The following is a 17,014-nucleotide window of genomic DNA, read 5'->3' as shown; positions in this document are numbered from 1 at the left end:
TCATTAGCTTCACATCACATGACAGGGTGGTGGTAGTTTTGGCCAATCAGCTGCAGCCTGTGCTCTCAGTGCAAGTACCGGCACTAGCCTAACCTACCCTCCCTGTCTGAGCGGTTCGCTTGGGCCATAAGGGTTAGCGTCCCATGCCTATCTTACTCGAATGCTGGGTGTTCCGAGTGCCACCCTCAGTGAGTGATCCATCCCTCACCAGAGGGTTCTCAAACTCGTCCGGTCACCCATGGTTTGGCAGTCCCTACAATCAGTTGATCTAGAAGTCTGTGAACAAGGGGTTAACATAGCAGGGGGAATCATTGGCATTCTCAGGAATTAATGCCACTTGAGCATAATTGCTTCAGAAACCAGACGCCAAGTGTGGCAATGCAGCTAATAGTGCACTGTCCCAACTGTGAGAGACTGCTTTGCCAACTGGATGGACCAGTGCTGTCACCACCCCCACTCCCGATTCACTGCACTGCTGCCCTTGTCCTGGCACCACAAGCCAGCCATGGAGAAACTGCTGACATGTCACTGAGCACACAGCAGGCATACAGTATAATCTCTCCCCTGTCCATATTGATAATGAGCCAGATGCAAGAATTGTCACCTTCAGTGACTTTGAACATAAATTACCAAACAGAACGTCTGGAGAGCAATAGAATCTGCTCTATGTATACATTGACAATAATGCAATGACAAGGAGCTCAGAGAAGTTTACACTGATTGCCTTCAGAAACTTCTGAAGATTAGATGACGGAATGAAATACTAAACGCTGAGGTGCTGATCTGAGCTGGCATTCTAATCATTCCCATCATATTGAGACAGTCACCACTGGGCTGGGCTGGTCATGTGACCAGAATGCCTGTCACACACCAAACAAAGCGTATCTTCCATGGGTGCATTCTCATGGCAGTCAAAGGAAGGTTGCCCGATCAGGCCCAGTTGATGCCTGCCCGCTTGGTCCGATGAGAAGGATGTCTTGTATGAGATAGACAGACAATAGCAGTGAAAGCATGAGCTTCCTGAGGCTCTGGTGCTCAGACATGTTGCAGAGCCAATCCTCTGCCTCTAGACTCTCAGCTCATCTCCTCTTCCACTGGGATCTCAGTGTCCGTTAACTCTGCTCTGTGGAGGAGCATGAGTCCGAGGAGAAGGCAGCTGCTGCTGTTGTTGCTTGTGTTGCTGATGGGGTTGTTTCTCATCCTCATTGTCTGCAGTTGGAAGGTGGAGCCTCGTGGGCTGCTCCCATGCCCGTGGTGAAGACTGCAACAAATTGCAGCTGAAGAGTTAAGTGGAAGTGCCTTCCAAGAAGTTGGCAATCAGCTGTCAGATAGTCAAAGCACACTCACTTGAAGAAGGAGCAGTGCTCCGAAAGCTTGTGATTCAAATAAACCTGTTGGACTTTAACTTGGTGTCGTGAGACTTCTTTTTCTGAGAAAAGATTGCTAATGAGCAACAGCCTCTTACTTGGCAATGGCTGGAGCTCTTAGTTTCAGTGGTCGAAACCCTCCCAGTCTGTCAGTTTTGGTGAAGAAGCTATTCCTGCCATGCACTCACTTTGGTGACCCTGGAGAGTTGCTGATAAGTCAGAAAACAGGCTCCCCCCTCTATGAAAACCAGGATTGAGGATGACAACAACACTTAGTTGTCAATTTAGACATCCTAATTGATATCCTGGCATATTCAAAGGTGTTCCTCACTCACTTCAAACCCAGAAGAAGGCGAGATGACACCAGGATCCTGATCCAACATCACCTTTACACTGCTGAACCCTCGCAAATCGGCTTCTCCTTGCCTGGGGAAATTCCTTCCTGAGTTACCTCAGCACATCTCTCTCTCAAAAGAGAGGGTGACAAAAGGACAAAGACAAAGAGTGAGAGGAGGGACTGACAGAATTGGAAGGGGGAAAAAGAGGAGTGACATTGAAAATAAAAAACAAATTTAACTCCCGCCCATGGTGGAATTACCACAATTTAGTTTCAATGTGACATCCATTAACTCTAGATACTTGGCTTTTTATTAGTGGATGAACAAAATGCTCTTTTCATCTATATTCGTCGAAGCACAGTCTTCCTTTGAGTGATCATCATTATTTTAACAAAGAAATATTAAGTGCTTCCAAGATTGTGCTGAACTTATATTAGTGGGTTAAAATGACTTTGTGGCAATGCTTTCATTTTAATTACTGTCAGTTTGCCCCAGTCCATAAATCAGAAATCAACCATTACGTATCCACTCCTAGCACTTTGTGTGATTAATGCAATCATGCAGCCGGATTGTATATAAAATATTAAAGCACAATACCCCAGAGATCACTTCTGTTAAAATACCATGCATTATTGAAAAGTAGCTCCCTCCCCACCTCATAGAGATAAATTAAAATCACAAGTGCTCGATGTCAGATAAGTCGACTCCTGATCTTTGGGGAGTCCTAAAGTGTCCTTCCTGCCACCAAACTGCTCGAGTGACAGATGGTGCCTGTCTCAGGATTTCTGGTGAGGGCTATGTTCACTCAAATCAATTTCTTTGTCAAATGCATTTATTTCTCTTTTCTTTTTTGAAGAAATTGATCCGTTGGAGGAATTGGCTGCCGATTTCACCCAGCCCACCGTAATACATGCAGGAAGCTGAACAGATTCAACTGGAACTATGCTCTCCTTGCCTGACACCCACACATGCACTTCTGGCTGGATGCTGGCTGAACTTCCCCCTCCTCATCTATTCCGCACACATGAGGATGGCCTCAACCGGGATCTTGGGTTCATGTCGCACTACACGGAACCCCCCACCATACTGCCTGGGTTTGCAAAATCCTACTAATTGTCCTGGCTTGAGACAATTCACACTTCTTTAACCTGTGATTATCCCTCTCTTCACTCACACTGTTTGTGCCTGTAAAGACTTGATTACCTGTAAAGATTTGTATTCTAACCAATCCAATCTGTAATTATCTTGCAATCTTGTTTTTATCTATATATGCTGTGTTTGTGAATTTACCTCCACTCACCTGATGAAGGAGGAGTGCTCTAAAAACTCAGGATTCCAAGTAAACCTGTTGGACTTTAACCTAGTGTTGTGAGACTTCTTACTGTGCCCATCCTAGTCCAACGCTGGCATCTCTGCATCATTCCTGATCTAGGGCACTGAAAAACAGCTGGAGCATCACCACTGCCAGACCAGTGGATAGCAAGTCATTATCAAACAGATAGGGACTCTGTGCACTGCCTGAGAGTGTGAAGGAGGCAGATTCAACTGTAGCATTCAAAAGGGAACTGGATTAGCACTGAGGAGAAAGCAGTTATAGGGCTATGGTGTGAGAACAGGGCAGTGGGATGAGATGAGTTGTTCTTACAGAGAGATAGCACAGACAAGAGAGCCCCTACAGCCCTGTCAGTGTTTTAACCAAGCTATAATTCCAATCTAGGGTGTGTGGTGATGCAGTGGGTGGTGCCTTGCCTCTGAGCTAGAAGATCAGTGTTCAAGTCTCATTCTAGGATTTGATGGTCATGGAAGGTAGTTCATTACTAAGCCAAACAGGTAAACTATCAACTTGTATAACATTCCAACACATGGTTAAAAATGGGAGAAATTCCTACCCAGCCATGCAAAAGAAAGAAATCAGAACATCTACCATCACTATCCATAGGTTCAAGTTACAAATAAAAGTATACATGTTGGCTCAGTTGTCTGGACACCCAGTATGCCTCAAATTGGCCCCAACAACACAGGTTTGATCCCCGTTCTGGCTGGGGTGGATAGGGGTTATGCCTCCTTGATCCAGTCATAGTAAAGAATGTGGATCAGATTTACCGTTGGGCAGAGAACTGAAGAACAAGAAATAACAGAACTGTGAGATAAAGTCCACAAGATGTTTATAATCAATTGCCTCAAAAACTAGACACTGCCAAGCAAACTAACATCATTGATGAAGAAATCTGGAGCGTAATAAATTAAGCTGATTTGTCAATCCCATGTGACAGAACTAAGGGCAAAAAAGATCAACTTAAATGTTTTTACTTTGGTTATAAATCTATTCCCCTCACTCCTGTATTTGCTTAATTACTCTTCAGCACTCATATCCCGTAACTAGCCAGTACCTTAATCTTCCATCAACGCCACTTGTTAAATTCCCTGCGTATGTTCTCAAACTCTTTGTTTTATCCTGGCTGAGAGATATTGGCTTCAGACAATCCAATTCAAGACCCTTGTTAAAGCCACTGTATCAACTTGTGGTCTCATCTCACTCACTTTTCTGCATTCTCCTCCAGTACTAAATCTTCCTTCCAATCACTCCACTCTCCTCTGACTCTGACCCCTGGCACAACTTCCCTGTTCCTTTATCTCATCATTGGCAGCCAAGTTTTTAGCCCCTATGACTCTATTCTCAAGAATTTCACCCCTAAATTCCTCCATCTTGCTACTCCTTTAAGAAAGGAGTAGCTGATGCAGGGGCATGGTGGTGCAGTGATCAGCACTGTTGCCTCACAGCGCCAGGGACCCAGGTTCGATTCCCGGCTTGGGTCACCGTCTGTGTGGAGTCTGCATGTTCCCCCAGTGTCTGCACAGGTTTCCTCTGGATGCTCCCATTTCCTCCCACAATCCAAAGATGTGCGGGTTAGGTGGATTGGCCATGTTAAAAGAAGATGTCCCTTAGTATCAGGGAAAGTAGTTATGGTAAATGCATGTAGTTATAGGAATAGGGCCTGGATCGGATTGTGGTCAGTGCAGACTTGATGGGCCGAATGGTCCCCTTCTGCATGTAGGAGTCTATGAAACTCCTCAACTCTTCAGGCATTCTTTGAAGCACACTATACCCTTAACTGTTTCAGTTTTGGTTTGCCATGTATCTATTAATGAAGTGCTTTCAGACTTTTTAATGTTTGTGGCACCAGGTAAAATACAGTTTGCTATTGTTGCTCTCCCCACTTAGACCTATCTTGTTTTTACCATCATCCTTCCTGCCATTCCTGCTGTTTTCTGCACTCTTCTGTTGCACTTCCTTCACTAATACCATCCCGGTACCAGTGATTCATCTTTTCCAATTTATCAGCAGGATACGGCATTCGGTGCCTCTCTTTGCACTCTATCTATCAGTTGCGTTGACGTCATCCCCATCTCCACCCCCACAAACCCCCCCAAGGGTTTTGCCAGGTGCATGTGGCTCGTACTAGATCAAGCATATTCTCCGCATTGCACATGCCTGTGCTCATCTGCTGGCTCTCCAGGGCACCCACCCACCCACCCTAATCTTAGAAAACCAGCAACCATCACTACATCAATATAGATCTCCTGTGATGCACACACAGGATTTTAAACCAGCAAAACTTGAAGAAACTCCAAGAAACTAGGCAGACAAAAGTTAAAAATAGATAAACCATCAGATCAACAACCGGAAGCAACGGTGCACAGGAAAAATATAGCACAGGGGCTAGTTTAGTAGATACAAAATAGCAAAATATAATAGAATGTATACGATACATACATATATTATATATACGTGTGTGTGTCTGCATTTTTACAGGACATAAAGGAAGCCAGAAGCATATTAAAAGTTATGAAATATTGGGATAATACCTCATCTGCACACTAAACACATAACTTTCTTCATCACCGTTTGGCTCTAATAAAGAACTCAAATGTTTGACAGCAAATATTTTTAAAAAAATAGACAGATATTAAAATGATCTCTCCCTAACCTGTTTAAGTAGAAAAAAGCATACAGGGCTTGGTGTGCTGGCACATCAGTGGTCAAGCCCACACTTGGCTTAATCAAAGTTTCACACCAGGATCAGATCTGAGAACTATCCCCTACATTTACTAAAATTGACCACAGCATGGGTGTTATCTGAGTGTGTCACAGCCTGGAGTAATCGATACTGAAGGATAGCTACTTACACCGGCTGAGGGAGGGGAGCACAGTTTGGTAGCCCGTCAATGCTAAATGTCGTAGAATCACATCTACACCAGTCATCAATGACGTCACCACCTCCTGAACACCAGAGTTGGCTCAGCATTGCTTCATAGATGGCCTAAAGGGAAAAAGAAACACAAGGATAAAATCTAATTAAAGATCTTCCACTTACTAAGAGTGGAATGCACACTCCACAATCATATTTCGCATTACTTGTATACACTGATTATTAACAGCAAACTTGGAAAGCGACTAGACAAAGCAAATTTGAAAAAAATACATTTGAAAGCCAATTGCATCATTAGATCAAAGGATCTCTGGTCTGTATCATGTAGTCCCTGGTCTGCGGACACCTGATGTTAACTGTTGAGTCTTCAACCCAATTTCTCCCGCCATCTTACCAGCACTGGATATTTGGTGACATCAGCCTTGTGCCTGAAATGGGTCCAATCTGATTGTAATATTTAAATTCCTTGTTAAGGTCCTCACTAGTGTGGATCACACATGGTCCCCCTCAAAAGGGAACTGTCATGATGGCATTGCCTGTAGGAACGGAGGCCATTGAGGCCCCTCTGGGGGGTTGGGGATGGGAGGGATGACCCTTGGGCAGTGCCAACTGCCCATTGGGCACCTTGGAACTGCCAGCCTGGCATATCAGCAGTGTGCAGTGCCAAAGGGGCAGGACATTTTGAGAAGGGGCAGAACCCAGGGGAGGCAGGTGGGGATGCTGCATACTCTGCAACCAGTGATCAGCAAGCCTATGCCAGGATTGTGTGGGGGGGGGTGTGGTGGTAGTGGGAAAGCAGATGGTCTGTGTGTGGGGGGCAATTGGTTGATCTGTGGGTGGGGGGGGGCAATCAGCTGGCCCTTGTGCAGGACAGGCAACTGACCACAGAATGCAGCAATAGCTGGGGGGGGGTAGTGGTGTAAGTCAGTGACAGATCCCTCTGTCCAGTACTGTTGCACAGAACAGAGGGATCTGCTCATGTACAGTGGTGTCCTGTGATGCATTCTGCAGGCTTTCGGGTGAGCTTAGACCTTACCCTTCTCCTGCCAGTAGGAACAGATCTTGCTTCATTTTCTTCTTAGAGTTTTAGAAAATTCAATTTTTAACTTATCCAAAATATTGGCGCAATTCTCTCCCATTTTCACGCTCGTTTGACACTTAGAATTTTTTCTAAGTCTTTTAAGCAGTTAGTCACATTGGTCAAAATTATTTTAACCCCTGACACTCAGTCATCATGTTGAGGTATAAATTTCATTCAGCCATGGCCAAATTGAGAGGATTAGCAGAGCACTGCTAATTTGGCTTAGCTTTAGGAGACATGTTAAGGGACTTTGGTTTGTGATATGAACAGCCTCATCATACAGAATAAGTTACTGGTTGAGACCAAAATCTCTCTCGTAAAAGCTGTGGTGACTGAATGTGCTAAGCAGGGCATAAGCGAGTTTCAAAGCATGTCCAGTGAGACGAACAGTTGTGGTGAGAAAGGGGTCTTGCGAAGAACCGTCCAACTGTGGGTGTAATGGAGCTTGAGCAGAGGAGTACAGCAATGAAGGGAGATGTTTGCTTTTGATGTGGGGAAGAGCACTCCCAAGAAGTTTGCCAATGCAAAAATTGCATATTTTACTGATATAACAGGAAGGGTCATTTACAAGCATGGTACAAAATGAAGCAGTCAGGACAGAACGTATTAAAAAAACACAATGGTTAGTTTAACTCCTTTAAAAAAACTGGATAAAGAGTCCAACAAGGGACCTGAGTTATTTTCCCTAAACCAGATCCAACTAACTGAAGTGTCTTCTGCAAAGATAGCCTTGATGATAAATGGCAGATATGTTAAAATGGAATCAACATAGGGGCTGTGACCACAATCACAGAGGGGCAGGCATTTTGTTTCCTCCATAACGGCCTTCAACCAATGAGATTGAGTGAGGAAGGAACCATATCGTCTACATATACAGGAGAGATAATGAATGTGATAGGGTCAACAACTATCATGTCCTACAAAAACCAAATGGTGCATCTACCTGTCGTGGTAATTGAAGGTCACAGACCTTCCCTAATGGGTCAAGATTGGCTCAAGCAGATAAAATAGAATCGGTTTGAAATATTCAACCAATGAGGCGGAGGTTTGCAAGTATTGCGGTGCAATGCCTATTCTTGAGTTCTAGCCCTCTAATCTGTACACTTACTTTCCGTGTTTCATTGTCACTCAGCAGTTCATACAAGGGAGCAGCCTTGGTGACTTCCAGTAAGACAGGTTCTTCTTGCCTGTTCTGACTCCCTGTGGTGTGGCATAGGTGGCAGGATGATGGGCAACTTCCCCTGTTTTCGCAGTACATTTTCACTCCCGACGACATGAGCTCATCACCAGAATCGAGCAGGCTGCCAACGTAGGCTGGAAAGGTTAAAGACTTGGGATCCTTCTCACGTTCCTCTGATTCATCAGACGGCGAATTGCCTGCATGAAGAAAACGAAGATATTAAAGCAGCGCAATTTCAATATGCACATCCTATATTAGAAACTAATGAAGTGTGTAATTAATATAATTACTAGTGCAGTTACAGATGGATTCACTTTTACTTAAGGTATCCTGGAAGATTGAACAACAATATTTGGAGACTAAATTACTCTACCAATTTTCAAACTTACTTACTTGTTCCAATAAAAGACCAGATTTTATCTTATGCTTAACATGGCAGCTGTAACTAATATTCACATATATAAATACAAAGGTCTGTAATATAGCTGAGTATGGTAGAGTAATTCAGGGAGAAAGAATAAAAGTTTGCAATTCAATTGCAAGTTAATCAAGTCTTGCAGAAGCACTTTAAAATGTTTCACAGCCACTGGCTTCTCAACCTTCACATCTTCAACCTTCATTTCAGTTCCTCTTGTTCAGTGCCATTCTGGATCCTGTTGAAACTTTTTCCTATCTGTATTCACAGGGATAGAATCATGGAATCCCTGCAGTGTAGAAGGAGGCCATTTGGCCCATCAAGGCTGCGCCGACAACAATTTCACTCAGGCCACACTCCCGTAACCTTGCTCATCTCCGTGACACCATGGGTGGGATTTTATGGCCTCACTCGTCCCGAAACCATGAAACCCCGTCCAAGGGTGGGAGGTGGACTTTTCCATGGTCCATCTCTCACCCGCTCCAATACCCATGGCAGGTGGGACAGTAAAATTCCAGCCCAAGGGTCAAGTTACCGTGGCCAATCAAACTAACATGCACATCTTTGGAATGTAGGAGGAAACCGGAGCACCCAGAAGAAACCCACAGAGACACAATGAAAATGTGTAAACTCCCCACAATCATCCAACATTGGAATTGGATGCAGGCCCCTGGTACCGTGAGGCACTAGTGCCACCATTCTTTCCCTTGAGCTTTCCATCCCTTTTGTGCATTTCCAATTCCATGTTTGCCATCAGTGAAAAAGCTATCTTCCACTGTGTCCCTTGTATCTCTTACTATCCATAATCCCTGGCCCCTTCCAACCCCACTGCATCCACCCCAGAGAAAAGAAGATCACAGAATCCCTACAGTGCAAAAGGAGGCCATTCGGCCCATCGAGTCTGCACTGATCACAATCCTACCCAGGTCCCATTCCTGTAACTCCACATATTTACTCTGCTAATCCCCCTGACACGAAGGGTCAATTTAGAATGGCCTGTCAACCTAACCTGGATATATTTGGACTGTGGGAAGGAACAGGAGCACCTGGAGGAAACCCACGCAGACACAGGGAGAATGTGCAAACTCCACACAGAGAGTGACCCAAGCCAGGAATCAAACCCAGGTCTCTGGCACAGTGAGACAGCAGTGCTGACCACTGTGCCACCCTAAAATTTCTAACTTTGGCCTCCTATTTATTACACTAGATTTGCACTCAATAATTTGCTCAAACTTTGATGATCTTAAATTTAATAAAAATTTAATGTCTTCTATTTGGCCACTTCCCGAATATGGCTCTAGCCTTCACTCCTCAAGCTCAGGGAATGCAGACTTGAACAAATCTGGTACACAACAACTTTAATTATTTACCACAGACCTGGCCGAACAATCTCAAATAGTGCTGGACTTCAATCAACCCTACCCACCAGGGTCAACTGGGAAAGCAAAAGATATCCCAGTCTTCTTTTCTCAACTTTTCTTTTCTCAACTAGCAGGTGTATCTTCCATCTCCTTTCTCCTGCACCTTCAATTAATATGAAGAATTTAGGGGCCATAATTTTTATCAATGGTTTGGCCATTGCCATCTGACATTTAGTGGGGAACACATCCCCACTAACACCAAGATCCCCACTGCTATTTTATCCTCTAATGACAATTAATTGGCTTAAGGCCCAACTTCTGCTCCTCAATCAGATTGTCCAGTAGTTTCTCAATTCCTCCAGCACTTCAGTGGCCAGGAAAGGGACTGCATAGATCTTCTGGAGCCTAAGTCCTGAGAACCAAATGTCCAGGTAAGTGTCAGAGGTCCCAAAGTAAGGAAGGTAGAGAAGGTTTGGGAGGTCACGAGGAGGGCAATCTGGTCTCAGGGTCAGGCTGGGGAGGTGGGAGAGGGGGGAGAATCCTGGAGGTCACTGGGCTTTAAAGGGAGGATGTCCGCAGTCAGAAGAGGACTTTGTCCTCAGTACCTGAGAATAGAAGCTGAGAACATTCCTGTGAGATTGGGGCAGATGGGAACCTTGAGGGAATCCCCTCTCTGCATTTTCACACTCCTGGCCATTGCCTCAGAGCCCAATGGGGGGTACAGTGGGGGGGATTGTGAAATTTTGACCACTGACTAAAAAACAATCTATTCAGCCGCACTGCCATTTCCTTCTTTCCTGCTGTCCATTTTTTTCTTAACCATTTGTTGTCTTTTTATTTTCCGACTGCTTAACCAATATCTGATTATGGATGAGCCAGAGAGCATTGTTCTTGGTCCCATTACAAACATGACACTCTTTCCAATGATTTCATCTCCCTGTTCCACCAGTCTCTCAGCTTAACATGATTCTTCACAACCTTGATATAATCATCAGTCATAAATTGGGCATTTACTTCTGTTCCTCGCCATCTGTTTCCATTCTTATAACATTGCCCAATTCCATTCCATCTCAGCCCATCTGCTGCTGAAGCACACTGCGGGCCCGATTTTACCATTCCTGGGCACGGAAATGTGGTAAAGTCAGGTGTGAGGCCATTAACGCGATCCGTGCCCGCGTCCACGCAGATTGCCACTTTACCGAGACCCGGGAATGGCAGCGATCCGATTCACGCCCAAAATGGACACAACGGTGATTTAAATGCATTTACATGCATTTCAATTGAATTAATGAACAGCCCGCCCAACTTTATCAGCATTTCCCCATTTACCACCGTATTTGCCAATCCAGAACCACGCTGTAATGGGCCTGCCAAATAAAAGTCCAAATCAGGTGCTCCAGCCGCTGAAGACCGTGTTCAGAGCTTCCAACAGCTCTCTGACTCAGATCGCTGGTGAGGGGGGGTAGAGAGGGAGGTGGGTCAGATCATTCTCTGGTGGGGGGGTGGCTAATCGTTGGCTGGTGGGAAGGGAGGAGGAGGCAGGTCAGGTGTTCCTCTGGTGGTGGGGGAAGTGAGTGAGGCCAGACCATTCTCTGGGGGGGGGGGGGGAAGAATTGGGGGGAGGCCGGATCGTCGTCTGAGGGGGAGGGGTGAGTGAGGCCAGACCATTGTCTGGGGGAGCAGGAGGAATGGATGGCGGGGAGGGGAGTGAGGCCAGATTGTTGTCTTGGTGAGGGGAGGAAGACAGGCAAGATGCATCTCTGGTTGGGGGGAGGTCAGATGGATCTCTGGTGGGGCTGCAGGGGAGTCCACTGCCACTCTGCTGGCAATCGGTGGGGGACGGGGTAGGGGGGCGCAGAGATGGCTCTCGGTCTGGATAGCAGGGGGCTGAGTGGATAAGGGGGACAGTGATGTCTGTGGGGGCCATCGGTCCTGCTTTTCGCTCCCGGGCTGCTTTCCCCACTTTCTGCTGCCCAGGAGCTATCTGACACGGGTGCACTTTTTCAAATTTTTTTTTTTAACAGCGCATGCGCAGTTCACAGCTCCGATCGTTTCGGTCGTGCTAACAGTGTGAATGGGACTGGCGATTTTTTTTTTCAGGCTGAGTGCATTCGGGGGCGCCTGAAAGCAAATTTCTAAGTCGGATCTGCATCAGCACTTAGAATGAAAATGGTAAAATCGGGCCCTATGTCTTCATCACTGCCAAACTGTTCCAGTATAGCCTTGGCCAAGGTACCATCCAGCAACCATAGAATCCCCACAGTGCAGAAGGTGGCCATTCAGCCCATCAAGTCTGCACCAACTCTCAAAAAGAGCATCTTATCCAGGCTCACAACCCTTACCTTATCCCTGTAACCCTGCACATTTACCATGGCTAGTCTATACAACCTGCATATCTTTCACCTGTGGGAAGAAACGGGAGCACCCAGAGGAAACTCGCGCAGACACAGGGAGAACATGCAAGCTTCACATAGTCACCATAGGAGACCGCCAACATAGGGTGGAAAGGTCAAAAACTTAAACCTAGGTCCCTGCTACTGTGAGGCAGTAGTGCTAACCACTGCGCCATCCAATTCATTACTATCCATTCATCCAAAGCTCTTGTGAACATAGCTTGCAGTATTTACTTTTTGCCTCTGTCTTTGCAGGCCTGCGTTGGTTGTTGGTTGCCTCGTGTCTCAAATTTCAAATTCCCGTATCTCAGGTTTAAATCCCTTCATGCATCTTCCCCACTCCCTGTAGCCCTGTAACCTCATTCAATGTCCACTGAAGTCTCCTTCCTTAGCTAGAGATACAATCTCTTTCCTGCACACATTTACTCAGCGTCCAAAAATCTTACAATCTGTTTGATTTTGAGTTGAGAACCATGTATCCGACCAATCACGAACATTTCCAATTTCTACCTGTGAAACACTGTCCAAATCCACCTGCAACTTGATCCCTTCTGTTGAGATTTCAATGACCTTCTTTCTGGATCCAATCGTCCATAACATACAAACACTTGTCCAAACTATAGGCTTCCAAATCCTGCTTGCTTAGTATTTGCCATCTGCCATACACTGACTACCTGATCTCCTATATAACTAAGATTGCAATCTGCTAGCCCCTCAAGATCTTTGATTAATTTTACATTAATATAAATAATCTCTGATTTGGTGTTCATTATCCCCATCTATTCCCATTCATAAAGGATTCTGGGTCTGTTTTTATATTAAAAACCTCTATATAAATGGAATTGTCACCGGTGTATTCTAATCTTGGTTGATCTTGGTCAATACCTGTAGTAATGATCACCCTGAGCCAGTGGCTGGAGTACCATAGTGATAAAGCGTTTAGTGAGTAGATAATTTAGAGTCAGTTTGATTCATGGCCTGTCTTGGCATCACAGAACGGTTACAGCACAGAAAGAGGCCACTTAGTCTGCCAGATCTATGCTCATTTTCTGAAGGAGTGATTTACATCATGCTATTCCTTGGCCTTCTTTCCATAGCCCTGCTAATTATTTCTTTCCACATCATAATCCAGTTTCCTCTAGAGTGCCTCAATTGAACCTGCCTTGTCTAGACTCTCAGACAATGTATTCCACATCCCAACAACCTGCTGAGTGAAAAGGTTCTTTCTCATATCTACATCACTTCTTTTGCCAGTTACCTTAAATCGGTAGCCTCCACGATCCTTCCACCAATGGAAAGTTTCTCCCTGCCCAAATCCCTCAGGATTTTTTGTAATTTTTCTCTCAGCCTTCTCTTCTCCAAGGCAAACAATCCCACCTCTCCAAACCATCTTCATAGCTGAAGTCCCTCAGCCCTGGAAATATTTTCAGGAATCCTTTTTGGATTTCCTCCAATGCCTTCACATCCTTCCTAAATACCCAGAATTGAACTCAGTAGCTGGAATTCTCTGGCCTTTCACACCAGTGAGATTCCCACCAGCAGTGTACCCCTACCCATGGGTTTCCCACCGGCATGGGGAGATGCCAGTGAGAATTCCCATTGAGACCGGCAAAACTAGAGAATCCTGCCGCTAGCGAACAACACACCACTTTCCGTCAATGGGTAACACACAACTGGGAGGCTGGACAATCTCACCCAACACTCCAGTTGAGGCTAAACCAGTGTCTTACACAGGTTTAACATAGCCTAGAGTCATAGAGTCGGAGAGTTTTACTTCGACTCAACTTGTCCATGCCATCCTTTTTTTCAAACCCCTAAGCTAATCTCAATTTCCCACATTTGGCCCATATCCCTCTATACCCATCGTACCCATGAAACTATCTAAATGCTTTTTAAAAGACAAAATTGTACCACTTCTACTACTACCTCTGGCAGCTTGCTCCAGACACTCACCACCCTCTGTGTGAAAAAATTGCCCCTCTGGCTACTTTTGTATCTCTCCCCTCTCACCTTAAACCTACGCCCTCTAGCTTTCGACTCCCCTATCACTGGGAAAAGATATTGACTATCAACCTTGTCTATGCCCCTCATTATTTTATAGACTTCTATAAGGTCAACCCTCAGCCTCCTATGCTCCAGAGAGAAAAGTCCCAGTCTATTCAGCCTCTCCTTATAACTCAATCCACCAAGTCCTGGTAGCATCCTAGGAAATCTTTTCTGTACTCTTGCTATTTCTAGTCTAATAATATCTTTTCCATAATAGGGTGATCAGAATTCCACACAGTATTCCAAGTGTGGTCGTACCAATGTCTTGTACAACTTCAACAAGAGTCCCAACTCCTGTATTCAATATTCTGACCAATCAAACCAAGCATGCCGAATGCCTTCTTCACCACTCTGTCCACCTGTGACTCCACTTTCAAGGAGCTATGAACATGTACCCCTAGATCTCTTTGTTCTGTAACTCCCCCCAATGCCCTACCATTAACTGAGTAAGTCGTGCCCTGGTTCAATCTACCAAAATGCAGCACCTCACATTTGTCTAAACTAAACTCCATCTGCCATTCGTCAGCCCACTGGCCCAATTGATCAAGATCCCGTTGCAATTGGTGGGAACTTTCTTCATTGTCCACTGTGCCATCAATCTTGGTGTCATTTGCAAACTTACTAACCATGCCTCCCATATTCTCATCCAAATCATTAATATAAATGACAAATAACAGTGGGCCCAGCACTGAACCCTGAGGCACACCGCTGGCCACAGGCCTCCAGTTTGAAAACAACTCTCTACAACCACCTTCTGGTTTCTGTCAAGAAGTCAATTTTGTATCCATTTAGATACCTCACCCTGGATCCTGTGAGATTTAATCTTATGCAACAACCTATCATGCAGTACCTTGTCAAAGGCCTTGCTAAAGTTCACGTAGATAACATCAACTGTGCTGCCCTCACCTACCTTCTTGGTTACCCCTTCAAAAAATTCAGTTTAATTTGTGAGACATGATTTTCCACTCACAAAGCCATGCTGACTGTCCCTAATCAGTCCTTGCATCTCTAAATGCCTGCAGATCCTGTCTCTCAAAATACCTTCCAACAGCCTCCTTGCTTTTTTACCCTATGCCCTTATTAATAAAGCCAAAGATACTGTATTAACCATTCTCTCAACCTGTCCTGCCACTTACCTTTTGACTTTTGCACATATACATTCAGGTCCCTCTGCTCCTGCACCCCGTTTTAGAAGTATACTGTTTATTTTATACTGTCGCTCTATGCTCTTCCTACCAAAATGAACTTCATAGTTCAGGAGTCCAACCATTTGACAGATTCAAATTAAAATTTCCTTCGTGGTTAACACACCCTGAGAAAAAAAACAGCCTCCCAGATATTTCATTAGAACTTCCACCCTTCTGACTGATGCAGAAGGTTATATTTTTCAATAATGTGTCCAAAGTACACAGCAGCAGATTCTACAAATAGAACTTCAGCCCACTCTCAGAGAGTGACACACTTCTTTTAAATTGACTGAAGTCCATTTAGATTTACAAAGTCACTTATTGTGTCAGGTGGCATGACTATCATGTCCTCTTGGTAGCAAACAGTAAAACACAACACTAGTGGGACCATGTCCACAGCTTGGTGTAACAAAGCAGACAGTACTGCAATTCTAAAAAGCAATTGTGCGCACAGATCCAATTCTCAATACGCATCAATCATTGTCGACTTTCAAGTACTTGTTCCAAACTACATCTGTTGATTTGGCTCTAATAAATTAGGTTCATCGAATGTCTCACTTCCTCTAACTCCACAAATAAGTTCTTCATTTTTTTAGAGCTGTACTGGTGAACACCTAGAAATGGGCAGATTCCCTTCTGACAGTCAACACAAGTAAGGATTGTCTCATCTGTTCTTTCTTGAATAAAGTTTAGACTCTCAACTTCCTGGGAATAGCGCATCTACAGGGCAGGATTTGATCCATCAGTTCCTGGATTCCACCAGTATCCTTGCTGAAGCTTTGAAAAAGTGATCATAACTCCTTTTTCCTGCTCCCCGGCAGCCAATTAGACAGAAAGGTGAACGTATTTAGATTCATGAGTCCAAAACACTGGATAAAAGTAAAGTAAAACCTGTTGCCTCCTGACATTTTTAATTCTTAGCTAAAACACATTAAATCAATTCTTTGTCATTATATGTTAGATTTTATGTATTCCATCCGCCCAGTGTAGAGGAGTGAAATGTCACAGGTCACGGTATCATTTATGGCCATTCAATCCATTCTATGTGGGTGATACTGGGTTTGATTTCAGGCCTGGAACGGTCGACACACACAAAGAGCTCACAAGGACCCTGACATTCAATGTTGGTCTTGGCTATCCTGTGAATAATCTTGAAACACATTGGGTCTCCTGATGCAACTCTCCAGCTTCCTCTGAACCAATTGGAGCTGGCTGTGATGCGAGCAATGGTCCTCAACTATAGGTCCTGAGAGGTGGGGAAAATGAACATAAGGAGTGGGGGCGCCGGATAGAAGACACACTCTTGATCCTGAAGATGAGTGAAATCATTATGTTGGCTGCCTGTAGCGGTCACTTTAAGGATGGTAGATTAGGCTACAGAAGAAACCGGGAATGCTGACATAGTATGTGCTCCACTGAGCTTCTCACCAATTTA

The 17,014-nt window shown here is 44.7% G+C and overlaps 1 protein-coding gene across 1 annotated transcript in view; it reads right to left on the bottom strand.

Moving 5' to 3' along the window:
* The window catches only part of astn1 (astrotactin 1), a 2,322,431-nt gene that overhangs the window by 144,556 nt on the left and 2,160,861 nt on the right, over positions 1–17,014 (bottom strand). The window contains exons 17-18 of the mRNA XM_080195939.1: positions 8,106–8,374; positions 5,894–6,027 (exon numbers count right to left, since the gene is read on the bottom strand). Coding sequence (XP_080052065.1) covers positions 5,894–6,027; positions 8,106–8,374 — 403 coding nt within the window. The remainder of the gene's footprint in view (positions 1–5,893; positions 6,028–8,105; positions 8,375–17,014) is intronic.

Source organism: Carcharhinus amblyrhynchos, chromosome 9 (genome assembly GCF_965287045.1).
Source record: "Carcharhinus amblyrhynchos chromosome 9, sCarAmb.v2.hapA, whole genome shotgun sequence".
NCBI lineage: Eukaryota > Metazoa > Chordata > Chondrichthyes > Carcharhiniformes > Carcharhinidae > Carcharhinus > Carcharhinus amblyrhynchos.
The sequence above is the reverse complement of the archived record's forward strand: the minus strand, read 5'-3'. Positions and strand labels throughout refer to the sequence as shown.